The 25,739-nt window shown below is 39.0% G+C and overlaps 3 protein-coding genes and 1 long non-coding RNA gene across 4 annotated transcripts in view; 3 read left to right on the top strand and 1 right to left on the bottom strand.

The window, feature by feature from the left end:
- The window catches only part of LOC139114167 (uncharacterized), a 42,517-nt gene extending 22,109 nt beyond the window's left edge, over positions 1 to 20,408 (bottom strand). Inside the window, exons 1-2 of the long non-coding RNA XR_011547812.1 lie at positions 20,183 to 20,408; positions 18,128 to 18,192 (exon numbers count right to left, since the gene is read on the bottom strand). This is a non-coding gene — a long non-coding RNA (uncharacterized lncRNA). The remainder of the gene's footprint in view (positions 1 to 18,127; positions 18,193 to 20,182) is intronic.
- Positions 1 to 25,739, top strand: part of LOC139114160 (sulfhydryl oxidase 2-like) — a 179,112-nt gene that overhangs the window by 74,359 nt on the left and 79,014 nt on the right. The window lies entirely within an intron of this gene.
- Positions 10,633 to 25,040, top strand: LOC139114162 (E3 ubiquitin-protein ligase TRIM71-like). The gene is made up of 4 exons (XM_070675728.1): positions 10,633 to 10,720; positions 13,772 to 14,912; positions 16,676 to 16,978; positions 22,027 to 25,040. The coding sequence occupies exons 2-4, from the start codon at positions 13,871 to 13,873 to the stop codon at positions 22,833 to 22,835; spliced, it is 2,154 nt and encodes a 717-aa protein (XP_070531829.1). The 5' UTR covers positions 10,633 to 10,720; positions 13,772 to 13,870; the 3' UTR covers positions 22,836 to 25,040.
- LOC139114158 (uncharacterized) lies at positions 11,212 to 12,756 on the top strand. The gene is made up of 2 exons (XM_070675719.1): positions 11,212 to 12,382; positions 12,485 to 12,756. Exons 1-2 carry the CDS (start codon positions 11,940 to 11,942, stop codon positions 12,726 to 12,728), a joined length of 687 nt encoding a protein of 228 aa, XP_070531820.1. The 5' UTR covers positions 11,212 to 11,939; the 3' UTR covers positions 12,729 to 12,756.

Here is a 25,739-nt window from a genome sequence, read left to right as displayed (position 1 = left end):
TTTACGGATTTCATATTGCTTCAACTCACCGCTGTCTCCTAGCTTGAGATACGGAGCTACCATCTTCTTTGAGTCTGGGTCTCGAATTCCTGATTCGATTACCTTCAGGAGTGCCTCGTCAACTGTCTTCTTTGGGTACATCCTCCGTTCGGCTTCAGACATTGCAGTTTCCAGTATTAGATTACCGGTATGTAATCTTATCACTCTGTACACAAAGTTTGGCAATGTCTCTGATTTTCTCTGCATGGTGGTATCCATTTCTCTGAAAAAGTCCCCTGCATCCAATTGCAAGTATTGATCCTTCAAAGAATTCTTGACGTCTTCCAAAGTCACATTACTGTTACTTCAAAACATCTTCCCAAACTCTTACTGTCTTGGCGCAAGGCTTGCAATACAGCTCTTACAATTTCCTTATCACTCAGGTATGTAAGGGTAGCTCAAACCCCTAACTGGGACCGCCAACTGGGACTCCCAGTTGGCTTAAAATGCACTCTGGGACCGGTCCCAGTTCACTTCTGGGACCGGTCCCAGAAGCGAACTGGGACTGGTCCCAGTTGGCCTCTGGGACCGGTCCCAGTTGGCTTCAAAATTAACTCTAGGACCGCGGCCGCGGTCCTAGTTGGCCTCCAGGATCAGTTCCAGTACACTTCAGGGACACATCCAATTTGTGAACTGGGACCACTATGAAAAAACCCAGTTACTGGTACTTAATACTAACAATCTGTTAATGTTTTCATCTTTTTACTCTGCCATAATCGTAGGTATAAGCAACATTTAATAGATCCCAACTATTAAAGGCCAAAGTAATTTAATTCTTTGTTTTGTCTGTGTGCACATACTAGGGTTTTTCTACTGCCAATGGCTTGAATAGGATTTTACTGAGTAGCTTTCCTGTTTACTAAATTTCACATCTTGTAGTATAACTTATGATGATCACGATGAAAGGAAGTTTCTGATGATTTTTGCATAGACACTTATGTTGTTACATGGAAATAATCAAGAAAATGTAAGGTGTGTTTTGATTTTCTTGTATGTGTTTTAGTACTGCCTTCCCGCTCATGTTTTGAAACATTTGAGTGGGCGCGCTAAACAAAGAATTTGATTACTTTGGCCTCACTGTGATGTACTCATTCTTAGCACTAGTAATTCCTGTGCTATGGTGTGTGTTGAAATCTTACTGCACGGATCACGTTGATAGAGAGACTGTGTACTGAATCAGATGAAAAAGGAGATGAAAATAACTGTGCAAGACTAGCAATTAACTCATCAAGGCTTTCATTACATTAAAAACAGCAAACAAAACCTTGAACGAAAACCCGTTGTGTTTTAATAGAATTGCAATTCACTTGCAGTATATGACTGATATCTTAATTTGGACCTACGGTAGTAATATTCTGAACAGATAGACACAAATAGAGAGGGGCAACCATTAGTGCATGCATGTACTGTTACAGCAGAATCATTTCATTGTTATGCGAGGAAAAAATAGACATCAATGAGGTGATAATAGTCCCATTACATTTTAAGACAAAGGGTTTGAATACATATACAAGTCAACAACATGCACTGCTTCAAAACTTCATTGACAGCTAGTAGCTATATGTAGTATACGCTGTCTTAGTGTTTTCTATTTCAGTCTGTATGTCTGTCATAGCTCTACGGAGCTACGAGTCCCAGAATTGAAATGAGACCTGACTGTCCTTGAATGAAACTGGGAGATGTTAGCTTTCCAACAAAAAAACATACATAATTTTCACAACAACACAGAGAATATGAATAAACAAGTGCATACAATTGCTACAAAAGGCATATAGTGGGATGGGAAACTTCTTTCCCATTAATATTATGATTTCGTCATACAGCATGGAGGTACTTACCTCCATGGTACAGTTCATTAGATACAAGTGTGTTTCCCAGCAATCATAATGGTCCCAGTTCACTTCTGGGACCAGTCCTAGAGGCCAACTGGGACCGGTCCCAGTTCGCTCCTGGGACCGGTCCCAGAAGTGAACTGGGACCGGTCCCAGAAGTGAACTGGGACCGGTCCCAGAGTGCATTTTAAGCCAACTGGGAGTCCCAGTTGGCGGTCCCAATTAGGGGTTTGAGCTACTCTTACATACCTCTATCACTGTACCCCTTACTTCTACCATCATCCATTTGATTAATTATGTCTATAACCATCATTGGATCAGTTTCTTCCGGCTCCCCAAGTTGACCTTCAATCTTAAAGTCTTTGGTATGTACAACAGTGGACACAGATTTGGCGGGCTTTGGCTGATCACGTGACTGCCCAGGGGCCACACCCGAAGCTTCGATGTTGCCATTTTGAGGGGCGGTTCCCTGAGAATTTTCTTGCTGGCCGCCATTTGAGGGGACTATTTCCCTCACCTGTTTGACGGTTCTTTCCAAGTTCTGTGATGTTCTTCTCCCATTCAGTGATGATTGCCAATCCCCCATCTTCTGCACCCTCATTCCAGTCTCCTGGAGTACCAATAAATTTGTGTAGCTCCAGCAGGGCTGCAATTTTCCATTCTTTGTCTTATCTTCGCCTGGTATTTTCAGTATTCTAAAGACTTCACCTAACTGTTCTATTGTCATCTTCATAGTTGTTGCCATAATACTTTCTTGCAAAGTCTCTATCTGTTTCCAATCTGCCATCTTGATGTTCTTGTCTTTTCAAAGTACAGCAATTAAATCACACTTACAGTTTACTGTGCAGTCCGTCCGTACTGTGTAGCAGGTCCTGCTAATCCTGACCAATTTCCAATGCAATCCCAGCAGTGCCTCCAGAAATTGTTACACGCCTCACACGGGTGTCGATTATATGGTATGAATTGGGTTTATTGACAGGAGTAGTGAAAACCGTAATACAATAAATCCTCATCAGAGATAGTTACTCTGGTAGTAGAATGTATACACGTCTTGTCTATCTGTGGCAGTGTCAGGTCTGTTTCCTTCAATGTCCTGTACTCGAGTGCAATGCTGGCTGTCTATACAATGTCTGTCTTTGGTCTTCTGTTTTGATTAATGATTATCTTAATGACGTCTGTAAACGTTGCGTAACATCTCCTTGCATGGTTAGTTTTTGTCACTTAAAATGAGACACGCCAAGGGTCAACCTACACAACTACATAAAAGTCAGAAAGTATTCAATAATTCATGTCAATACTGTCTTATTTCATGTGTCCAATATTGTCTGATAAATATCGATACATGTCGCGTCATCAGTAGTCACTTTCAAAGCTTGATTACTAAGTTTGCAATTTTGTCAAAACTTAAACCGGTAACTCTCGGTAGGGCCCTACCGAGAAAAGTGGGCGGGGCTTGACAGAAAAATGAGCACAATTTGGTGCAACATTGTTTCAAAAATTGACCTGAAGCTAAGGGCACATTGTATCAATACCACGTGTGTTGATTGTACAAATAAACAGAATGAACTCTACCTGCATGAACGATTCATCATACACGATATTTTAGACTTGTGCTGTTTTGCTTTCTATCTATTGTAAAGAATCTGCAGCCAATTTCTCCAAAGTTTAGATTTGAATTCGGTGGTTTTGCGAACACGTACAGGAACGGATGACCGTTGCCTTGGATTAGTGACATCGACTATCGATCGAAACGACGTTGCACGGCGATCGACGCTTTCATTCCAATCAAGTACAGCAAGATTCGTTCTCATTTGATACGATTCTCTGCCAAACACTATTCGTTTATCATGGTATTGAAGTAAAGCATTATTAAAAGACTCTACATAGTGTGTGTCATGACAACAGCAGTAACTCTCCGCATCTTTATAAACGGGAAGTCTATGAAGGAATGATAGAAGAATTTTCTCAGCAGTAGGGTCAGTGATGTTGACCTTAGTTGGGTGATAGTTTGGATCTGTTCTACAGCGAGAGTCAGAATGACAGTGATCGTGTTTTCCTTTGTAATGGGGGATTATGTTCGTGATTCTCTTTCTCAGAGTTTCTGCATTGCCGTTACATGATTTCATTGCCCAGTATATGTGAGTTTTTATCGACGCTGCTTTGTCTGCCAGCTCCGCATGCCAGGTTTTGCCCTCACTATATTTAGGTCCCGACGCAATTTTTTTCGCTTCTCGTGCAATTCCTTTGGTTACATGCCAAGTGTCTTTACTATTCCTTGTATTTGGATGTTCTTGCTTCACGTATTTTGAGACACTCGCGTTGTTATCATGAACGTGAGTTTTCACGGCACACTCTTTCTCTTCAAGATAATTGTATATTCGTCTCACGCCTAATAACTCATGCCTTTGGCTGCACGGTTCCTCCTCCTTGTTTACAGTTTCAACACGAATAACTCTGTGCGTGTGAAAACCAATGCAAACCACATCCGAAAATCTTGCGTTCTTTCGCCAGCAATGGCGAGCATCCGTCAGAATCTGGATTCCATCCCGCAGTCCTCCTGTTTCCTCTGAAACAAATTCAGTTGCAGCCATTTCTTCAAGAAGTGCAGTCTCCTGTGATTCGTTTGATAGCGCACTGACTACTTCCATGTACGATTTTTGCAATTCATAAAGTGATTTTTCTCCTATTGTTCCGATAGAAGAGGCTTTGCAGAATTTTGAATATTGATTCGGTAACAGTCCCGATGAAAAGTAACCATGTGCAACTCTCACATTTACTAAAAACTCTCCTCCTTCTATGTACTGGGAAGATTTCCAACGTTTTCTATGACATTCCTTCGAACACGCCAATGTTGTTGTCAAAGCATGCCCGACTTTACCAACTTCTGTTATTGTCATTTTAGAAGAATGGCAATCACTCTGATGTTCAATAACGGTATCTACAAGTTGTTGTAGTGACTTAGTCGTGCAGATAAACATGTCATCTTCCAATTGAAGGCAATCATCTAGAGCGGCGTAATGAAATTCCGATGCCATTGAAATTGAGGATGGTAGACGTGATATGTCATTACCGTCATATATTACATTTTCACATTCAGCGTTATGTGTTATGAAAAAATCAAAGACGGTAACAAGTGCTTGAATGGTCGAGATTGGTCTCTTTCCATCGAGGATACTTTTTATTCTGTCCAATTTGTTGAAAAGAGTACGCTTTTCTTCCTCGTCGTTATAGTAAAAAGTTACTTTACCGCGTTTTTTTGTGTCTTGTAATTTTCGTTTCAAGTTTCTTTCTCTCATGCGCTCGGCACTATCTGAGGGATAAGTCCGACGTTGAGTCTCTCTCGCAGAACCGTCAGTACATTGCTGATGCTGGTTTTCCTCCATGACTAGTTTCTTCCTCAATTACGATTAGGGACGAAAATACGAAGACGAGATTTAGCACAGATATCAAACTTGTCCGAACTTCTATAAAAATGGCGCTATCGGTACCGGCAAAAGTTTGCAACATCGGTCTGTAAAACAAAAGTAAGCTGTATTTCCTTTGTTTGCACTAAAATGGCATTATTGAACGCCTTACAGTGGGGCCTTGGCACCGAAACTCCCGAGAAGAATTTTTTTTATCCGGCAGTACTTCGTATATTTTTAGTGTAAAGTTGTCTAGCCCATTTAGTATTTGTCAAAAATTGTAAACGTTCGTGGAAGAGAGGTCACCAGGAAAATATGGAAGGTATTTATAATATTTCAGTTCATTATTATCCTACACATCACCTTTTCATAAAAATGGTTTGACCTGCCATCCTAAGTGTAGCACTATTTGGCGCGCAACTAGGTCGAGAGAAGTCATTCACGTCTTGTAAGACCGCGTGGAGTGAGTAAATTCCGAGGCTGCCAGTTTTTTCGGAGAAGTTGTTCCCGAGTATGTCACGACCTACGGCAAAATCATACTTCAAAGTAGTGGTCGACCGAGAGGAGGAGGAAGCACTGAAAACATTTTTTCAGTTGAATAACATTGAGATAGTGGAGGAGGGTCCTTTGCCAAGTACACGGTCACGCACAACTCCAAACAACGTCTCTGATGACAGTGCCGTTTCCACCATCGATTCTGTGGAAACAAGTGATCGTTGTCTGATGAAAAACGATGGCGTCAAAGAGAGTTTAGAGAGCACAGTGTCGAAGGAGAGTGACGATGGAGCCTGCGAGTTTTGTTTTTGCTCCCCATGTGTGACAACTTTTCGGCAGAGCTGGCTCGGGCAAGGGCAGAAACCACGCACAGGAAATAATCTTGTTAGGAAGAAGATGTACAAGAGATTTTGGAAGGTACTCAGTGACAAACACGCGTGGCGTTTCTCGCAATATTTAGACAAGAAAAGAAGACTTTTGCAAAGAAAGGAAATAGACTGTACAACTGTGTGGACTCAAAGAGAAATCATGCCTGACTGTGTGCTGAAACTAGTTCGCGGATTGTACCCAAACTTACCCGGTGTTCCATATATGGGTCACAAATGGAAGTAGTTCCAGCATGGTCGAAACCCTTGGTGTACTATCTCATATTGAACTTAGACTGAACATTCAAGAATATCGATTCACGTTTTTATTCAGCAACAAAATTATTCGTTTTTATGCGGCAACAAACTACTATATGTAGGCCTAATGTTAATTAATACACTTAGAGCACTGCGAAAGTCAATGCCAAACGGCATATCATGTCTCTTGAAATGAAAAAAACGAAATTCCAAATGAAAATATGCTCTGATCAAAGACGATTTTGTGTAAAATAAAAATAATTCCAGCGAGTTATTTTACATTAGTATTATTTGTGTGAAATTCTTTGACCCAGATGACCGAAATACGACTGTACGCTGTTTTCGCAGCATCTGCAAGTTTTGAGTGAACGCGACAAGTAAGTTTCGGTAGAATTCTCTGCGACAGCTTCACTTTGATCGTAATGAGTCAACTACATCCAAAAATAGTCGTGATAACTTTAGATGGCATTGGAATTAGCTTGCCTTTCTACGCATACACACTTCGTCCTATTGTTGATAAATGGAAACTCGGTATACACAATGTAGCACTTACCACGGGCCGTTCTTCACTGTAAATTTGCATAAACTGTCAATCATAGATCATTTAAACTACCTTTAGGTCCGTTACACCAGCTGAATCATTAGTACGTTGTGAAGATTTTTACGATTTTACAAGGGATTTTTTGATTCCGCAATGCTGATATGACGTCAGAAAATCATCGAGACACTTACGAATATCATACATTAAATATGAGAAGTTTTATTCAATTATATGAGACAACAAGTCCATAAAAGCGGCGCTCCGGATCCCCCTGCTTCCCAGTTTAAATTTGCCACCATTATGCAAAATCTCGTGAGGTCTCGCCCTTTTATACGAGAGTTGCCGGTTTAAAATCTGTACAAGTCATTTGCACAAGTCATTTGCATATAACCAGAGGTCATCTGTAGGTCATGTTAATCTCAAAAATTTTCTAGTCAGTTTACTGGACATCCAACACAAGCTCCAAGCTTGGAGCTTTTTTCCCATGATTCAAATTACATGGGCAAATTCCTGTACTATTTTTATCGTTTTTTGTAAAAATCTTGCGAGTTGTAAATGGTGAAAACACTTTTTCTGGGTAAATGACCACTGAGCTACCACATATGTAAAAATCATCCTTGGTGAACTTCCCCTTTAACTCAACAAGTCATTTACAATGACATAGTCCCCACTTGTAATAGGAGAATTAGTCTTGATGGGGCAGGAAAATGTGGTCAATAAGAAGTATCACTGGAGTGTATATGTTGAGATCTATGGGCACATAGGTCTAGTTCGTTGTTCCCAATTTGAAACACATGAGGCATGTCTAAGTTATGGTTCTAAATCAGGAAAAAAGATCAGACCTCTAGCAGTATTGGCCAGCCAAGAAATACATATGTGCATTATAAATGAGGTACAAGATGTGACATCTTAAGGTCTAATATCCTATCAAAATTGCAGGGTATAGAACTTGTGGTTACTAAATATGCATATATATGTATAATCAAGGTCAAAGGTCATCGAGGTCACATGACATTTTGAAAAAAAAATTATATTGCTAATTAATCCCTATATGCCAAAAAATCAGATCTCTAGCTCTATTCGCTTGCCCAGAATTAGATGTGTACATAATTAATGAGGTAAAGCGTGTGTTGTCATAAGGTCTCCCATCCTACTAAATACAAAGGACATAGCACTTGTGGTTACTTATTTATTGACATAAACATATATTTTAGGTAAAAGATCATCGAGATCACATGACATTTGGTCAAAAAATTTCTCTCCTATAGTTATCCCTATATACCAAAAATCAGACATCCAGCTCTATTGGCTCGCTCAGAATGAGATATGCACATAATTATTGAGGTACAGTATGTGGCGTCATAAGGTGTCCAATCATACCAAACATGAAGGGTGTAGCACTTGTGGTTACCGAATTATGGAAAAATATGTATATTTGAGGTCAAAGGTCACCGAGGTCACGTGACATTTTGTCAAAAAAATTGTTTTGCTAAGTTATCCCTATATACCAAAAATCAGACCTCTAGCTCTATTGGCTCGCTCAAAATTAGATATGTGCATAATTAATGAGGTACAATATGTGGCGTCATAAGCTGTCCCATCATACCATACATGAAGGGAGTAGCACTTGTGGTTACTGAGTTATGGACAAATATGTATATTTGAGGTCAAAGGTCACCGAGGTCACGTGACATTTTGTCAAAAAAATTGTATTGCTAAGTTATCCCTATATACCAAAATCAGACCTCTAGCTCTATTGGCTCGCTCAAAATTAGATATGCGCATAAGTAATGAGGTACAATATGTGGCGTCATAAGGTGTCCCATCATACCATACATGAAGGCTGTAGCACTTGTGGTTACTGAGTTATGGACAAATATGTACATTTGAGGTCAAAGGTCACTGAGGTCACGTGACATTTTGTCAAAAAAATTGTTTTGCTAAGTTATCCCTATATACCAAAAATCAGACCTCTAGCTCTATTGGCTCGCTCAAAATTAGATATGCACATAATTAATGAGGTACAATATGTGGCGTCATAAGGTGTCCCATCATACCATACATGAAGGCTGTAGCACTTGTGGTTACTGAGTTATGGACAAATATGTATATTTGAGGTCAAAGGTCACCGAGGTCACATGACATTTTGTCAAAAAAATTGTTTTGCTAAGTTATCCCTATATACCAAAAATCAGACCTCTAGCTCTATTGGCTCGCTCAAAATTAGATATGTGCATAATTAATGAGGTACAATTTGTGGCGTCATAAGCTGTCCCATCATACCATATATGAAGGGTGGTAGCACTTGTGGTTACTGAGTTATGGACAAATATGTATATTTGAGATCAAAGGTCATCAAGGTCACATGACATTTTGTCAAAATATCCGAGATATCTGCGTGAACGGATGGACTCACGGATTGACGAACAGACGGACATGACCCAATCTATAAGCTCACTTTACTTCATCCGTGGGGACTAAAAATTGTGTCACTGCATCCTTTTTGCAATGTGAATACGATGAGAAACTAAATTTTTATTTTTTGTGGCCTTATACATGGGAGTCTATGGAGATCTGCCTTATACATGGGAGTCTATGGACGTGTAAACTAAAAATATGCAAATTTCACCACGATTTGCCCAAATTTGGGAAAGGTCACTCCTATGCACTTCCATACCAAGTTTCAAATCAATCGGACTTGTGGTTTCAGAGCAGGAGATTTTTTGACCAAAAATGGGAGAAAATTACAAAAAAATTCATGAAAAATAGCAAGTCCAAGATACTGACCCAAGATGCGCACAATCATTTCATGTCAGCCCAAAGTACTTACTTGCTAATTTTTCATGTAATCTGCTCAGTGGTTATTGAGTTTTTTCAATTTTGACTGTTTTTACATTTTTTCACTTAATTTGCATATTTTTGGCAATGACAACTTCATTTGAACAAAATCTCATCTACAGCCCATCATCCATGTACACATCAAATATCAAGATGAAATGTACAGCGGTTTTGGAGTTTTTGATGTTGACGGACAGACATACAGACATACAGATATACAGACATACAGACGTACAGACATACAGACACACATACATACAGACATTTCCTAGCCTATAAGAATAGCTTCCATTGCCATATATACATATGGCTATGGGAGCTAAAAATCTGGAATATTTTGCATAAATTTAATGTGCTAAAACACTACTTGTAACTGCCGGCCGTTACTTTAATTTTTGTCAACTGTAACCAAACATTTCTGTATCACAGTGTACTGGTACATACACAATAAATGAAGACACAGAGACACAGCCATTTTCCACTTATCAAATGAGATCCCATTGTCATATACATGTGGGAAAATGAAATTAAAAACTCACTGATTAGAAGCATATCTATGATAGATTTATATGTAGTTTAATATCACAAGGTTCCTCACATGTTGTACCTGTTCACCCCTAATATCCTGTTAACAGGTCTACACTTTCTGTTGACAACAAAGGATTTGGGTCAAATCTGATGATGGTGAAAGGGTTGGGATGTAGTACTGGCATAGAACTGGGGCATTGGTATTTGCTGGCTGGCTATTTTCTATCTACCGTTGCTAGGGAAGTTGTCATGAAAAGGCGTGTTGTGTAAAGGTCAGTTAGGGTCACACAGGGTCTGCCCATACAAGAACGTCCATTATATGCTAATGAGATTTCTGTAGTTGTCCAGGGGAGTGCCTTGTGCTATCCCTATACGCTTTGTCAATTTGATACTTTGGAATAAGTCAAACCAGTGGTTCAGGTAAGTCTCAAAATTTACATTATGTATTTAACATCCATGGTTTGAGTTTTTAATATGTTTCGCGGAAGGTCAAGAAATATGTGGTCTTTGAAGGTCAACTTCTGTATGGGAGGACAGTGTACAATATACTGCCATTAGTTGTGTGATATGATATTCAGGTGTTCCTGCAACTTTCCACTAAGATGAGTGAAAACAATTAGCCATTATGTATTCTGAATCTGCAAGAGGTAAAAGTTCAATTGAACAACCATTGACATACAGTGATTTTATGAGTGTTTCAACATTACAGTATAACTGTTCTGGGTAGGACACACCCAATTGCTAGTCAACAAATAGAGTAATTATGAGAACACCAAAGTATGAGAAGATTTTCAACATATGTTGAATTGAACTTGTATCATTGGGTTTGAAAAACTAAAGGGATCATGTTTGAAAGCACAGATATGAGTGGAAAACTACACTGGGAGTATAGGTATGCTAATTTTTAATGGGTGATTATGGCTTTGCTATAATCATTGTTAACGTCTGGAGGGACACGGGGAGAAGGGTTTAGACCTTGCTGAGTATGGGTCACCATGCACCACTACTTCTACGGCTTGCTGGATGCACTGGAGACGTAACCTTATCTACCAACCGCCTTCAAATTTACCGTTATCTTAACAACTTGCGTCACCCTTGCCACGTCATTATCCATGCGCATATCAGTATGATCAAAGCCACAGATCGTCCATTTCAACTTCTGCCACGCTCAAGTTCACACCACAAAATTCACCATGCCAAAACCGAAGAAAAGCAGGGGCCGCGCACAGGCGGCCACCCGTACACATCGGCGAGGGCGAAGAGACGCCCAGCGCACCTCGGCAAATACCTAGTACCCCAGTCAGTACCGACGGAAACCACACCAACCAACCCTGCCAGCGGCGTGCCAACAACAGCCACAGCGGCAGCCGATCCAGGTATGTCAGACCATGTCGCCAACTAATAGAAACCGGCATCGCAAGCGCCATTGATTCAATCCGACGGGAACTACGGCAGCCAACTACCAACACTACAGCACCGGCGCCTATCCCGACGCCCAGCCTGCAAGTCCAGCCAACTGGTACAGTCGTTGGTGCACTATCACCTGCTTCACTCATCGCCGCCGGGCCGACGACGCTCGCCGCTCCGTCCAGCTCGGTGCTTACTCAAGCCCACCCAAGTAATCATCTCGCTAATCGTAATGGATATCAACTCGCCATTACCTGATTACAGCTGCCCCACCCGACTCGACCACCAGTGGTGGCGCTGCGCACATCACCCTACCGATGGCGGCGCACCTCATAACAACAACCTGGACAATATGGCTGCGCCCTACGCTCAACCCGCCCAGCCAGCCGGTCACAATGCACCGCCATGGCGCCCACCACCTAGCGCCGGGCCAACGGGCAAATCCTCTGCAGCAATACCCCCAGCCGACATGCTACTGCCATACGTCGATCAATCAACACTCAACGCCTTAGCTAACCTCGGTAAGTTCATCGAATTTGGTGACTTACACCCGGATGCCCTAGCTCCCAACTCAACCCAGGCTACCAAGACACAAGTAGCTTTCGATCCAGACAACCGTGGCGTAGCCACATTCACAACCGAGGTGAAGCGGAAAACTATCGACGACTTTGACACCTGGTTACAGTGCTTCCTCGTCTTTTTCTTATATCGAACATTCTACTACCCACATTTGGCAATCCCCATGACCACCTCACTAAGCTTCCAGCTGCCCTGCACGACCACCAGCATAAACAATTCACAGCCAGCCTCATCCACGACCTCACCCATGGTGCCGACATCAGCTCCAGTGAAAACCAAACACCGCGCTACACCCGCAACGCCAGTCAGCAACGATCAACCCGGATACCGTCTCCACCGCAATACCAAACGAACTGCACCTGGCCCACACAATTGGCCCATTCGCTGTGCCACCTCTGCCATGGGATGGCAAGAGAATGGAAAGAGATGTACCCAATATTAGTCGCCTGTTCAATTTGGGGACACGGCTTCCGCGGTGGTGCCGCCACAACCACCGCTGATGTTATGGCGCTACATGAACTATAGAGACATGAAACGTTAGGAACATGAACATATACTATGAGAAATCTCCCAATGACGCATTGTCACCACGAGGGGGGGAGGGGGGGGGCTGCTGCTTTACTGCCGCACCGCAGTCATGCATGCCCGCGGTTTGGCCATAATTTGGGGGGTACTGTCATGGGTCTGCTGCGGGCGACTGTAGCATATCTGGCACATATCAGTATGATCAAAGCCACAGATCGTCCATTTCAACTTCTGCCACGCTCAAGTTCACACCACAAAATTCCCACCCACCCTCCACTAGAAAAAAAAAAAAAAAAAAGCCTCGCTGCAGGCTAGCAGCTCACAATAAAAGATACTGTATGTCTCTATATCGCTAACTTTACATAATAAAGTTCCAGGGGGGTACTGTCATGGGTCTGCTGCGGGCGACTGGTAGCACGTTGCCCGATGCACGGTACCAATAACCCGGTACCGCCATCCAGGCCGCTATGACGCCTCGTTGCCCCCGCCATGGCAGTACATGCATAACCCCGGATTTCGGCCAAACACTTGTCTCCGTGTCGTTCCTTTGCGTTAATAGCATGCATATTAAATTAGCTACCAGGAAATTGCTAAAAAAATAACCTTAAAATGCATGCCAAAGATACATACACACAAAAACATGGCTACAATTGAAAAGATTGAAAGTTCATTGGTTTGTCAGAACTTATAAAAGGGATTCTGTTCAAAAGCACACAATGCAGGTAGTAGTGAGCTACCTTGCAGGATCTCAGATGCTTATTTTAATTTATAGGAACACAAGTAGGTACCAGGAAATAAAAGTAGCCAAAAACTCTAATACTGTAGACTTGACATACCATGTTGACAGAGAAATATTTAGCTGTGTAGCATGAAAAGATGTTAAACAAAATGAACTGTAAAATATTCATACACTGATAATTTGAAGGAGTTTACATAAACCATTTGTTTCATTATTTTCAGTGAACTCATTTGAGCAAATACAGTCATGCTTCATCGTTAGACTCAAGAGAAAAACTGCTAGATGAAATTGATGACAAGGTATTGCTGTGTGCAATTTGTATGGAGCGTTTCAAGTCACCGAAAATACTGCCTTGTCATCACACATTTTGTGAACATTGTCTCACAAAATGGGTCAAAGCAAACGGTGGTCAGCTGGTATGTCCAACCTGCAAGAATCAATGGCCTTTACCCTCTGGAGGGGTACCGGCTATCACCAGTAATCGATTTATGAATGACCTTTTGGAGGTTATCAGCAGCATGAGTGTCCGTCCTGAAACGATAGCTGAAACGATGTGTGAAGGGTGTAAGAAATCGGCCAAGTACTGGTGCGGTGACTGTGGAGGACAATTTTACTGCAATGTCTGCATACAGACTCATAAAGTTGTGAGAGTCTTACAAGATCATGAACCAATGACAATTGCAGAATACAATGAGAAGATGTCAACACAGCACTTCAGAATGACTCAGCCAAGATTCTGTGGTAATCACCGTAGTACTAAATTAGAATTCTACTGTGATACCTGTCAAGTGCCAATATGTCATAAGTGTACAGTCGTTGACCATCCATCACGAAATCATGAGATGTTGTCACTAGAGTCAGCACTGGAGAAGTATATGCCAGATATGAAAGCATACTCACTGAAAATTGCTCAGAAAGTTGATGATTTAAAATTAAGAAAGGACAGAGCATGTGGTGTTCGACAAGACCTGGATGTCAACAGGTCTACAGCTGAACAACAAATTAATACGCTGTGTGAAAAATTAATTGATGAAATTAAAAAGCAACAAATGAAAATGCTAGGTCAAGTTGATGATATCTACATACCAAAGTGTAAACAAAGTGATGCCAATATAGAACTTCTGGAACATAAAATTGCCAGTGCAGAAAGTATGCTTTCATATCTGAACCATCTCTTGACTTTTGGTGGAGCTGTGGACATCATGACGGCACAAAAACAGATGAAAGATCAACAGCAGCACTACGATGATCTGACCAATGTACCTTGTGGTGACCCTGACAGTGACCTGGTTTTCACAGAAAATCCTGACTGTTTACAGATTGATCTTGGTGTTGTCAGAGGAAATCATCTGACCAAACAAGGTATGTTACCATGAAAATGTTTGGTTTATTGTTGGTGAGGCCAAAGTAATTAAATTCTTTGTTTTTCGTCCCCACCCGCTTAGGTTTTTAAATTTTTCATGAAAAACACACACAGTGTATTTGAATAGGAAATTTTAGGACATAACCGCTTAGCTTTTCTGAACTAAAATTTTGTTACAATTTTTTATTTGCTGCAATCAAATTACATAGTGTTAATTTTCTTGTGTGTGTTTTTCAGCCGCTTAGACGCGTACCTTTTCCCATTTAGAGTGGACGCAAAACAAAGAATTTAATTACTTTGGCCTAATTGTATTTACGTAAAGTTTACATGATTTTATGAGCTTATACATACAATATTAATTGGCAAACAAGGTAGCCAAACAGATCTATACAAACATATCTATACATTTGTTTTGTATAGAGGGGTTCCTTTCCCTAGGAAGCACCAGATGGCTGTTAAAGGTTATTTGGATAATAATAAACTTGTGCATGATAATGTCATGTGTGAACATGGCTCAATAAAAGCATAATGTAATACGATATTGCAGTTCTAAAAACGCAGCTAAGGGAGCCGTCATTATTTATGGCTTGGGGGATCAGAGGAATTTCATGTGAAACTCTGAAATTTGGAGTAACACCCCCCTCTGCCAACCATGATGAATTTGAGTAACCCCCTCTCTCTAATTCTGAAATTTTGACTGACCCCCCACTTAGAAAATTAAATATCAATACATGTAATTGTAAAATTTACAAAATACAGCAATAGTAAAGACCTTTCAAATCCTGATGTACCCTGCCAGATTATCATCAGTTATCTTATGACTGTTGGACAAGGTGAACCCAACAAAATGAAATTCAAAGTCACAACAAAATATAGATATAAAAGCTCATGCCATGGCCAGTGTCTAACTATATTGTTAATTGGATGGGTATCACGTTGGATGGGTATCATGACAGGGTTTTCACTTGGATATCTGACTGAGCAGAATTTGAAAGTACACAGGGAGAACACAGGGGAGGCGGAGGGGGAAATTGTCAGAGGGGGCTGTCCCGTATCTTACATGGAAAATTTTACGAAATTGATGTGTGAAATGGTGCAGTCTGGTGCAATGTGAGAGGTGTTTTTAATTTCTTTTTTACTAAGTAAAACTGTTAGAACACCCCAAGGGGAAAGCACAAGTAGGGGTCCTCTCTCTCGTATCAAAATTTTTGAGAAAGAGATGTTTAATGGTGCAATCTGAGTTGTTTCAATTTATTTTGCACTCGGTAAAACTATTTATCTGTGACCTTCTTGTGTCATTTCTTCAGCTGCCAACTTCTAATGAAAAACCTGACTATGGAATGTCAATATATCAAAATGCTTACTGATGTCAATTAAAATATGTGTTTCTGTGATAATAAAGGATGAATTCACAACAGTTCAATTTTGTCCTAGATCCTGTCAAAATTTTGAGAAATTGTTTGCAATGGTGCAGTCTAGTGCAATCTGAGAGGTATTTCAATTTGTCTTTTACAAGTAAAAATAATAATGTCCCCCCTCTCGCATCAAAAATTTTAGAAATTGATGTGTGCAATGGTGCAATCTAAGAGGTGTTTCAATTTATTCTGTAGAAAACATTGAGTAACCCCCCTTCTTCCTCTCCACATTTTGAGCAACCCCACTTGAAGTTTGCAATATTTGAGTGACCACCCTCAAACCCCCCAGGCCGTAAATAATGACAACTTCCTAAAGCTACCAATCGATTGCTTTAATATATGCGCAGGTAAAGCAATAAAATCTGAAGAGGAAAGGAAAGATGAAGATAGAATGGAGACAATCACTCACAATCAACTCCAGGTGCATAGAGAAGAGGGAAGTGTGACTAAACAAACTGGTAACACTGGACTTGAAGTGATTGGAGGACATGAACTTGGTGTTGTTGAAAAGAAACAGACACAGCCTGAGCCACTTGTAGTACGAGCCAAACATCGTCAGCCAACAAAAGAAGTCCAGCCAACAAAGAGAGAAACAAAGGGTACTAAAACCAAGCAATCAAATCTGCCATGTGTGTTTGCAGATTCACCAGGTAAGTGTACCGGATGAAGTTGATAGTTATTTAGTGCAAGACCTAACTTTTGATACTTTGACCGGATTTTTCATATATGACAGTTGGAGAAGGGGCACAGCTTTTCAGATTAGGTTAAGCAAAAGACAACTGTATGTATGTTGGTAACTCACTTTAAGTTTATCACAATCAAAGTAAGACTTCAATGAAGTGGACAGTCACACCGTGTGTCACGTGGTGCAGCCACAAAAATAACCAAAATCCTTGTGTTTGTACAGGTTAGTTTATACTAGACACAACCTTCCTATGTGACTATTCCAATCCCACCTTGTTGGAACTACACTGTACAACCGGTATACTATACCCATGCACTTTGCTGTTTAAGATAAGTGCTCAATCCAGCTATTGATTAAAAGTTTTACATTTTTGTTCACTTTTACACCCTACATCAACTCTATTGAAAGTTCAAGTTTCTAGAATGCAAAATTTTTCTACATCCATGTGACTTTTGAACTGCATGTCACTCAAACAGGACAGTCTTTTCTCATGAAATTTGATAACTGCACTTTCTAAACTCTGCATTGTAAGGTTCCTACCATAAATGAGGAAACAATAAAAAGATTCCTTGTTTCAGTGTAAGTAGAATAGTTAACACTTCTACACCACATTTGTCAGACATGTATACTGTTTGCAGAAGCAAGGATTTTACTTTGAAACACCGAGATTGAAAATTTTCTCAAAATGACCCCTACTTACTCAATTCTCATTTTCAATGATTTGAAAAATTATGTATGATTGATAGAGGAGATAGATTTTTTGTATAATTTTCCACTGATTGTGTCTTCAGCCAAAGAGAATAATGTGATGGAAAGGGAGACAAGTTGCACCAAATATAATGATATTGATTTTTTTCATTGAAAACGACAAAAACATTTGCATGCTAAGTTTTCTCAGAGAATGAACCCTTCAGTTCATCACAGTTGCTGCCCAAAAGTATGGTATTGTAGTACCAACAGAATGTGACTTTAATGATTGTTTAAAGGCTATTTGGAAACTTTCACTAAATGATGCTGAGATTTGAGGAACCTATCGGTAACAAAACAAGATATTTTTAGCTGTAAAAGTACAACACTGGTGATCTGTTCAGGGCGGCATGAGGATTTTACTTACATGATGATTGAACTCCTGGACTCCATACTGTATTGTGAATGACTGGATTCCAATTCCATTTGGATCTAAATGTACAGTGAAAAACAAGACATTTTATTGGTTAATTGTTAATGTTTAAAGTTAGCATTCCCATTGTTCCAAATACTGTTATAGCAGCACTACAGTTACCAGCGGCAGCGAAAAGGAACAAAGACAATCTTCATTCACTCTCAAACTGGGCAAATGAACTGTGACTCAATTACAGCTACTTTACATTGGAAGGAAATTGAACTCATTACAACTAACCATCATATTAGTATAATTATTATCAGAGTTAAGGCAGAATGCACCTGGTGGACAGAAATTCAGACTTACAATTCTTTTCAAGTTTACCATGCATTTGTGGGGGTTCATTTTAACCCCTTGACTACCAAGGCCAATGTATTCCTATATACCAGGCCCCTTATGTAAATATTGATAAAATCTTGGGTGTGGTCATTGCATGAACACTGCTTAGAGTAAAAATTAAGTAAGTACCAATAAACCATATATTTTCTGAATCAGCATGAAATTTCCCACTTTTTCATACATAAGTTTTGTATTTCCAGGTCACGTGACTGATCACATGACACATCATGTGACCAGAGTTGGCAAAGAATATGAATATTTGAAGCATCAGGATGTGTTTTGAATCCATAAAATGACGCAAATTTGAATACAGTTGCAATTTTCATGGCATTGTCTTTACATATATGTAATAATAACTACCCTTTACTTTATTTATAGATGTACCTATTTAAGATTTTTCTCACAAAAGGCAGAGTAAATGAACCACAAACATCAGCATCTGACATGATTCTGTATTTGAAAATCAACACATTTTATATTTGTAAAGACCTGCTTTACAACGTCTTCCTTGCAGAAACATGCTTCTAAAATGATTATGATTTATCAAAAAATAATCACAATATTTAAAAATACATTTTAGGGAACAACATATCACATGACCAAACACATGACCAGTCATGTGACCAGTCATATTGATAATATGGCTGCTATAAAATTTCACTGGCTTATAGTAAAAATTGTATTTCCTCTAGTTTCATTTACGAATATTGCTGTTAATAGAACACTTTTACATATAAATCATTTGTTTTCAATAAATAAACATTTCATTTTATTAAAAAAAACAAACCATAAACATCTTCGCGATCGTCCGTACTTCTGAAAACTGTAAACAATCAGCGCAAGGCTTCTGTGATCAGCCTGACCTTTCAGGGTCGAGGTCATGGGTCACGACATTTGCTTCCGGATTTTGGCCATAGTCGGACGTACGGGGGCGCAATCACATTCAGGCCAGATCGGAATACATCAATCTTAGTCGCGCTGCGTGCCGACGCCGAAATTACGGGATTTTTAGCGACAAAAACGAAGCAAATACGCCTATTTAACTGTGCCGGATATTTCCGGCACTCAAGGTATATGGTAATTCAATATGGCGCCGGATATATCCGGCACCATAGGTAGTCAAGGGGTTAAAGCTTTTGCCGAAAGAAACACTTTGACCATCTTAGTTTTTTAAAAATCGAAAAATTTTATTTTCTACATCGCATTAACACAGGGATGGAGGCCATTTTGAGTTCCAAATATCAGTAAATCTCGGGTACTCTGTTTCTCTAGTACCAAAATTTGTACTAAATTTGCAAAAATTGACCCCTGATTTTTATTCTTGAATTTGAAATACAATGGTTGACAGATTCCTTAAGGACATTTTGAGCAAAAGTTTACATATTTCACTTTCTGAAGGCGCATACTACTTTAATAAGCAGGAAAAATATTTTTCATATTTTCAGGGAAAATTTATAACTTTGTCATTGCAGCTGTTAAAGGATAATAAATTTTCCTGATAAAATACATGTAGAAAAGTGTGTTTGCTAGATATTGGTGGGGAATATTAGCGAATGATCTACACGTAGGAATCAATGTAACACTGCTGTTAATTGTCCCCTAATCTGACTGTTTTCATTCATCAAGGGGACCCATGGTAAAATGACTACAAAATCTGGTAACATTTACCTGCTTACAGCCTTCAACAAGACACTGTTTTCTGCTAATACCTTCCTGAAAGTATGAAAAAAAGAATTTTGAATTTACAGTGACATCAATATAGAAATCAGTAAATACTCTAGGCCCTGATATCTTGTTGCCGTTGCAAAAAATTAGCAAACTTTCCCTGCTCTACTGAAGTTATGATGTTGATTACAAGAAGGCTTACTTTATTTGTCACAATGTAAGCTAATAAATTTACACTGTAAAACTATTTTGAATTCACAATTTTATTGACAGCATACTAGGAAAATATTTTTAAATACAGAACATTTTCTAATATTATTCATATCCTGTCAGATAAATGAATGAACGAATTAATGAATTACGGCTATATAGTTTTAAACTGAAATCTAAGTGTTGCCATGGCAACATGGCTTTCCCTTAATGATGTGAATGTCAGCGTAACATGAAATTACAATACTTGTTCCAAAACTAATGAGTACTACATTAAAAACAATGGTTTTCTACACTTTGAAAAGTTAGTTCATCATTTATTAATACTGTTGCCATGGTAACATTAGTCAAGATAAGAATTACCATTGTGCCGCAGTTTGATTTATATCAACATCTATTCTCAATTTAAACTGCATTAGCCAACACAGCTTATTGTCATGATATTATATTTAAATTTCATTACATTTATCTACTTTTGACCTTTGACCTCTTTGACCTTGTGGTCATCTGGACAAAATTAAGGTTAAACTCTAGGACAAAAGTGAAAATACCAAACAGGTACATCTATTCTCAATTTAAAGCTAAATTAGCAAATGTAGCTTATTGTCATGACATTTATTTTAATTTCATTACATGTATCTACTTTTGACCTTTGACCTCTTTCACCCTGTGGTCATCTGGACAAAATCAAGGTTAAACTCCAGGACAAAAGTTAAAATACCAAACAGCTACATCTATCAATTTCTCAATTTTAAGCTACATTAGCAAACATAGCTTATTGTCATGACATATATTTTGATGTCATTACATATATTTACTTTTGACCTTTGACCTCTTCGACCTTGCGGTCATTAGGACAAAATCAAGGTTTAAATCCAGGACTCAAGTTTAACGACCAAATAGATTTACCTTTTGATAAAACTATCAAAGATATGTATCCACAATGTGTCTTGCTATAAAATCTTTAAATGAACGTACAAAGGATGGCATTTCTAACATTTTGAGACAAATAATTGAAAAAAAACAAGATTTCTATTGTTGCCATGGTAAAGGGACAGTAAAATACGGCTTAGCAGCAAAAATTCAGTAAGGCTGAGGATTTACTCTGTAGAATTGTGATATTGAACTTTGATTTGAATCAATATCTCTGTTTATAATTTGAAACCATCAGCACACACAGCATTCAACAACTGCTTTGCCAATTTTGACCTTTGACCTCTTTGACCCTGTGGTCGTGCAGAGAAATGTACGTCTGACAGGTCAAGGTCCTAATTTCAGACAGACAACCCAACATGTTTGGCCTTCGGAGCCTTCCACAAAAAAATCTAACGAAAGTATCCATAGTACATGCACTCTGTAAAAATGGCATTTCTATTCTCAGTCAAGCATGTTGAAAAAGCAAGTTTTAAGAACACAAATTTACATTGTTGCCATGGTGAAAGGACATTAAAATATGGAATTACAAAAATTTGTAAAATTGAGTATTTACCTTGTTGAATTGTTATTTTGATGCATTTTGAACGGTATTCATAGCTATTCTCACTTTCAAGCTGCCTTTGTGTGATCAGTTTGTTACACAGCAAATGCATTGCAATTCCACTCTGCTGATGTGCTTGTTTTGACCTTTGACCTTACAGGTGGCTGGTCAAAATTCAAACTGGAGGGTCAAGGTCCTAGTCCAGGACAGAAGTTCAACAATCCACAAGGTTTAACATTTCACAATGACAAACTTCTGGTGTGTGACAAAGGCAACAATGTTGTTCAGATACTGAACAAAGACTACACATGTGAAAAGGTGCTAGGAAGTTTCAGCGGTCAGTTGGCCAAACCATTCCAGCCACAGTCTGTAGCAGTCTCTCAGGACAACCACTACTACATACTTGATGACAAGAATTTGCAAATTATTGTCTGTGATCAAAATAATAAAGTTATAAGAATAATTACTTTACCTGGAGACACAAATCCCTACTGCATAGCTCTCTTGAGAGGGTTTGTTTTGGTCACTGATATCAAAGGTCATAGGTTACTCAAGTACACCACGAATGGTCAATATGTTGGAGAGATTGGTAGTCCAGGCAGTGGCCGTACAGAATTCAACTGTCCCTGCTTTGTTACTGTCAACAGTAGGGATGTCATCATGGTGTCTGACTGTCGGAATCACTGCATCAAGTGTTTTGATGCTGATTTCAATTACCTGTACCAATACGGTGATGGTCACCGCGATAGTCAGCTGTACCTCCCACACAGCATTGCCGTTGATGGCGCTGACAATGTTTATGTTTGTGATAACGGCAATGATAGGATTTCGATGTGGAGTCGAGATAGGACGTGTATAGGTCATCTGTTCCATGGTAAAGTGATCAGACCCTGGTACATTGCAGTCAGCCGAGACAGAATCTGTGTTAGAGGGTGGAATGACAAACACATCACAGTATTTTCTAAGTAGACACAAACACCAAGATGATGTGTATGTCTGCATTTCATCAAAATATTGCATTTCTGTCAAAAACTTTTGGCGCCATGCAATTTTCCGATTATCACTCAAGCGTGACGACGAACGAATCGCACCGTTTACATCATGTTTACATTCCAAAAACCATCTATTTCTCACATTTAGAAAGATAGTTTTTGCAAAATATTATTCTATGTTGATGTCGCCTCATGTCTAGAGTAGATATAAGCCCAAATGATGTTGTTTCCTGATAATTTTCACTCAGAAAATTTAGGAACTTTGACAAAGGTGTGCCTCACAATCAAGTTACGATTCCGTATTTGACACGCAATTGAGGCCCAAGGCGCAGCGTGATGCAGTTCTGTGAACAGATGTAACTAAGTTGAAAGGATCACATTTTGAAGACAAAATACTGAATGAATGCTGTATATTTGGGACAGTCACTTCACCTTTTGGGTACAAATATCCCATAGGTGAGGTATTTTCAACAATTTAAAGATACAAATATGTATAATTTTGACGTGATCGGTGTCTGAATTGCGGTGTACACCCAGTGTGTACACTGCATTATTACTAGGTATGTCATCCAAACTCCTCTAGACTTGGGCGAATCAACAATTATGCGTGCAAAATGGATTTTGAAAAAATACCTGTGCATCCGGTGATGTCTCTTTGGATCTGGCATGGTAATATTTCCACTCAATAGTTATTGATTCTGTCATTGTGAACGACGTAAATGACAGAGCCAGCACCACTGATCCGACTCCATCGCGGTTTACTGACCATGTGGCAGAACACAAGGTCATGAGTAGAGGGCGCTGGTACCATGGTCGTTTAAACGACAGCTGCCATGGCCAGTGAGCGATGATGTGTATCTTTGAAGCTATAGGGTACCAATTTTCGATGTTTTAGAGAATTTCATTGCACATTTTTGGTAAAACCTTCCCTTTAAACAATAGTGTAGATGTTTGATTCAATTTCTGTAATGACATATAAAACAAGCCCTTCAGCCTTAGAGCTAGTAAAACCACGTAACCGGTCGAAATAAAGTTTCGCCAAATTTACTAGAGCTCAACAGTCTGAAGTATTACGACAAAACGATCAATCTGAATGACTGGAGAAATGTGACTTTATAGCTAATACCATTTCAGTAACTATCTTCTAGTCTAGCAATAGTTTGTTTCGAAAAAATGAAATTGCGAATCACGGAATCACTCTTTTGAAGTTGTTGTACGTTTACTTTTTGTCCCAAGCCAGAAGTAGGCCTATTTGCTTTCATAAAGGTTTTTATTATTTTCTATACAATGAACAGTCGATTGGAGAGATTATAACTCTCATGTCTCTTACCGTGCATTACTGCACGGAGTAGAGTTTTGGAATTGTGCTTTGTCACTCGTGCCGTGACGGTGAATATTCCAGCCTGGGCACGGAAGTTGATTCCAGCTACTGGAAACCTGTCGGAGGTTTATGATTAGCGCCCTCATTAGTCCAGTTTCTACAACTACTTTCGTTTTAGATTTGCATTCCTGCGATAGCGCATGGTTTTTATATATTGTCATGAAGCGTACTTTAGTTCAGGAATATAGTATGGTGGGAAGGAAAGTGTAGAAGAAAACTATATCATTATGATTAGATTTCATGAATATAACGAGATATTTTATGACTAGGTAATCGAGTGATGGTTAGTTTTTAAAGTTGTCTGGTTATTTTTCAGTCTGTCTGCATTTATACCTTTGTCATTTTATTTCTATTGAAGTTCCGATATAAAAGTTCATATAACTCTAAATATTAGTCTAATGTTAGTTGAATATGCTGTACTTTCCTGTTCTTTCTTGAATTTTTCTATCAAAGTATTTTACAATTTACACTATTAAACACGATTCTCAGTGATGTCACAATTTTTAAGTCAAAGGTAGTCTTGCCTGTACCAGTGGAAATTTAAGTCAGTACAGGCCTTTGAGAGAAGTTTTATCATGACAAATACCATTTTGTATATAATTATAAATCGGACTTTTGGTGTGTGGCATTGGTGACTTTGCTTTTTATCATGAAATTTTATAACAAGTCTTTCTGAATTCTATTTCTGATGTATAAACTGTTTATTTGCAAATAAAACCTTTGTACGTTGATTTTCAGTTTTGTTTCACATTCATTCCAAACATACACAGCAATAAGCGTCTGATATCGATGTTACTGGAATACAGCAACTTGGATCTTGTTATTGTAACATCACTCACACGATAAATAAAAATAAATAAAAATGTGCCATGAATAAAAATGCAAAGTAACCTATTTTGAAAGCATCTAAGGCCAAGAAAAATAAAATATTTGTTTCTCATCCTCGCGCGCGTCAATTCAGACCTGGTGCCGCGAACGTTTTTTTCTGCTCATGAGAAAATAAAGTGCAAAAATCCGCAAAAATACGCGATGATAGTGCATAACATAGTGCTGTATAAAAGAGAACTATAAACAAAATAATCGACACTAACATTCCATTCAGAACTGTACAGATATGTCACTTTTATATTAAGCTGCCAAAACTGTGCATGGCTACGCTAAAAGTCAAACAACAGAAAAAAAAACCCGCGTCACGGCATCATTTTCGCAATATGTCTAGGATGAGAAACAAAGAATAATAAAATTAGTGTCGCAGGCGTTTTCATTGAAAAGTAACATAAGTGAGGGAAGTTAAACGATTAGCAAATTTTATTGAGAAAGAAAATAAGTACTCACTGAATGAATAAAATCAGGATGATGCAAATGTGAATAGACATCCACGTTCCTCGGGGTGTTTCTTATTGTCAAAAACATTTTACTGCGCAGAAAAACAAAGCTAGTCACAGTGACAACAGGTCACTATATATTTTACGTATATCAAATCTACAATCAATACATCTA

The sequence above is a fragment of the Ptychodera flava genome, chromosome 16 (assembly GCF_041260155.1).
Source record: "Ptychodera flava strain L36383 chromosome 16, AS_Pfla_20210202, whole genome shotgun sequence".
Lineage (NCBI taxonomy): Eukaryota > Metazoa > Hemichordata > Enteropneusta > Ptychoderidae > Ptychodera > Ptychodera flava.
This window is presented reverse-complemented; position numbering and strand designations above follow the sequence as displayed.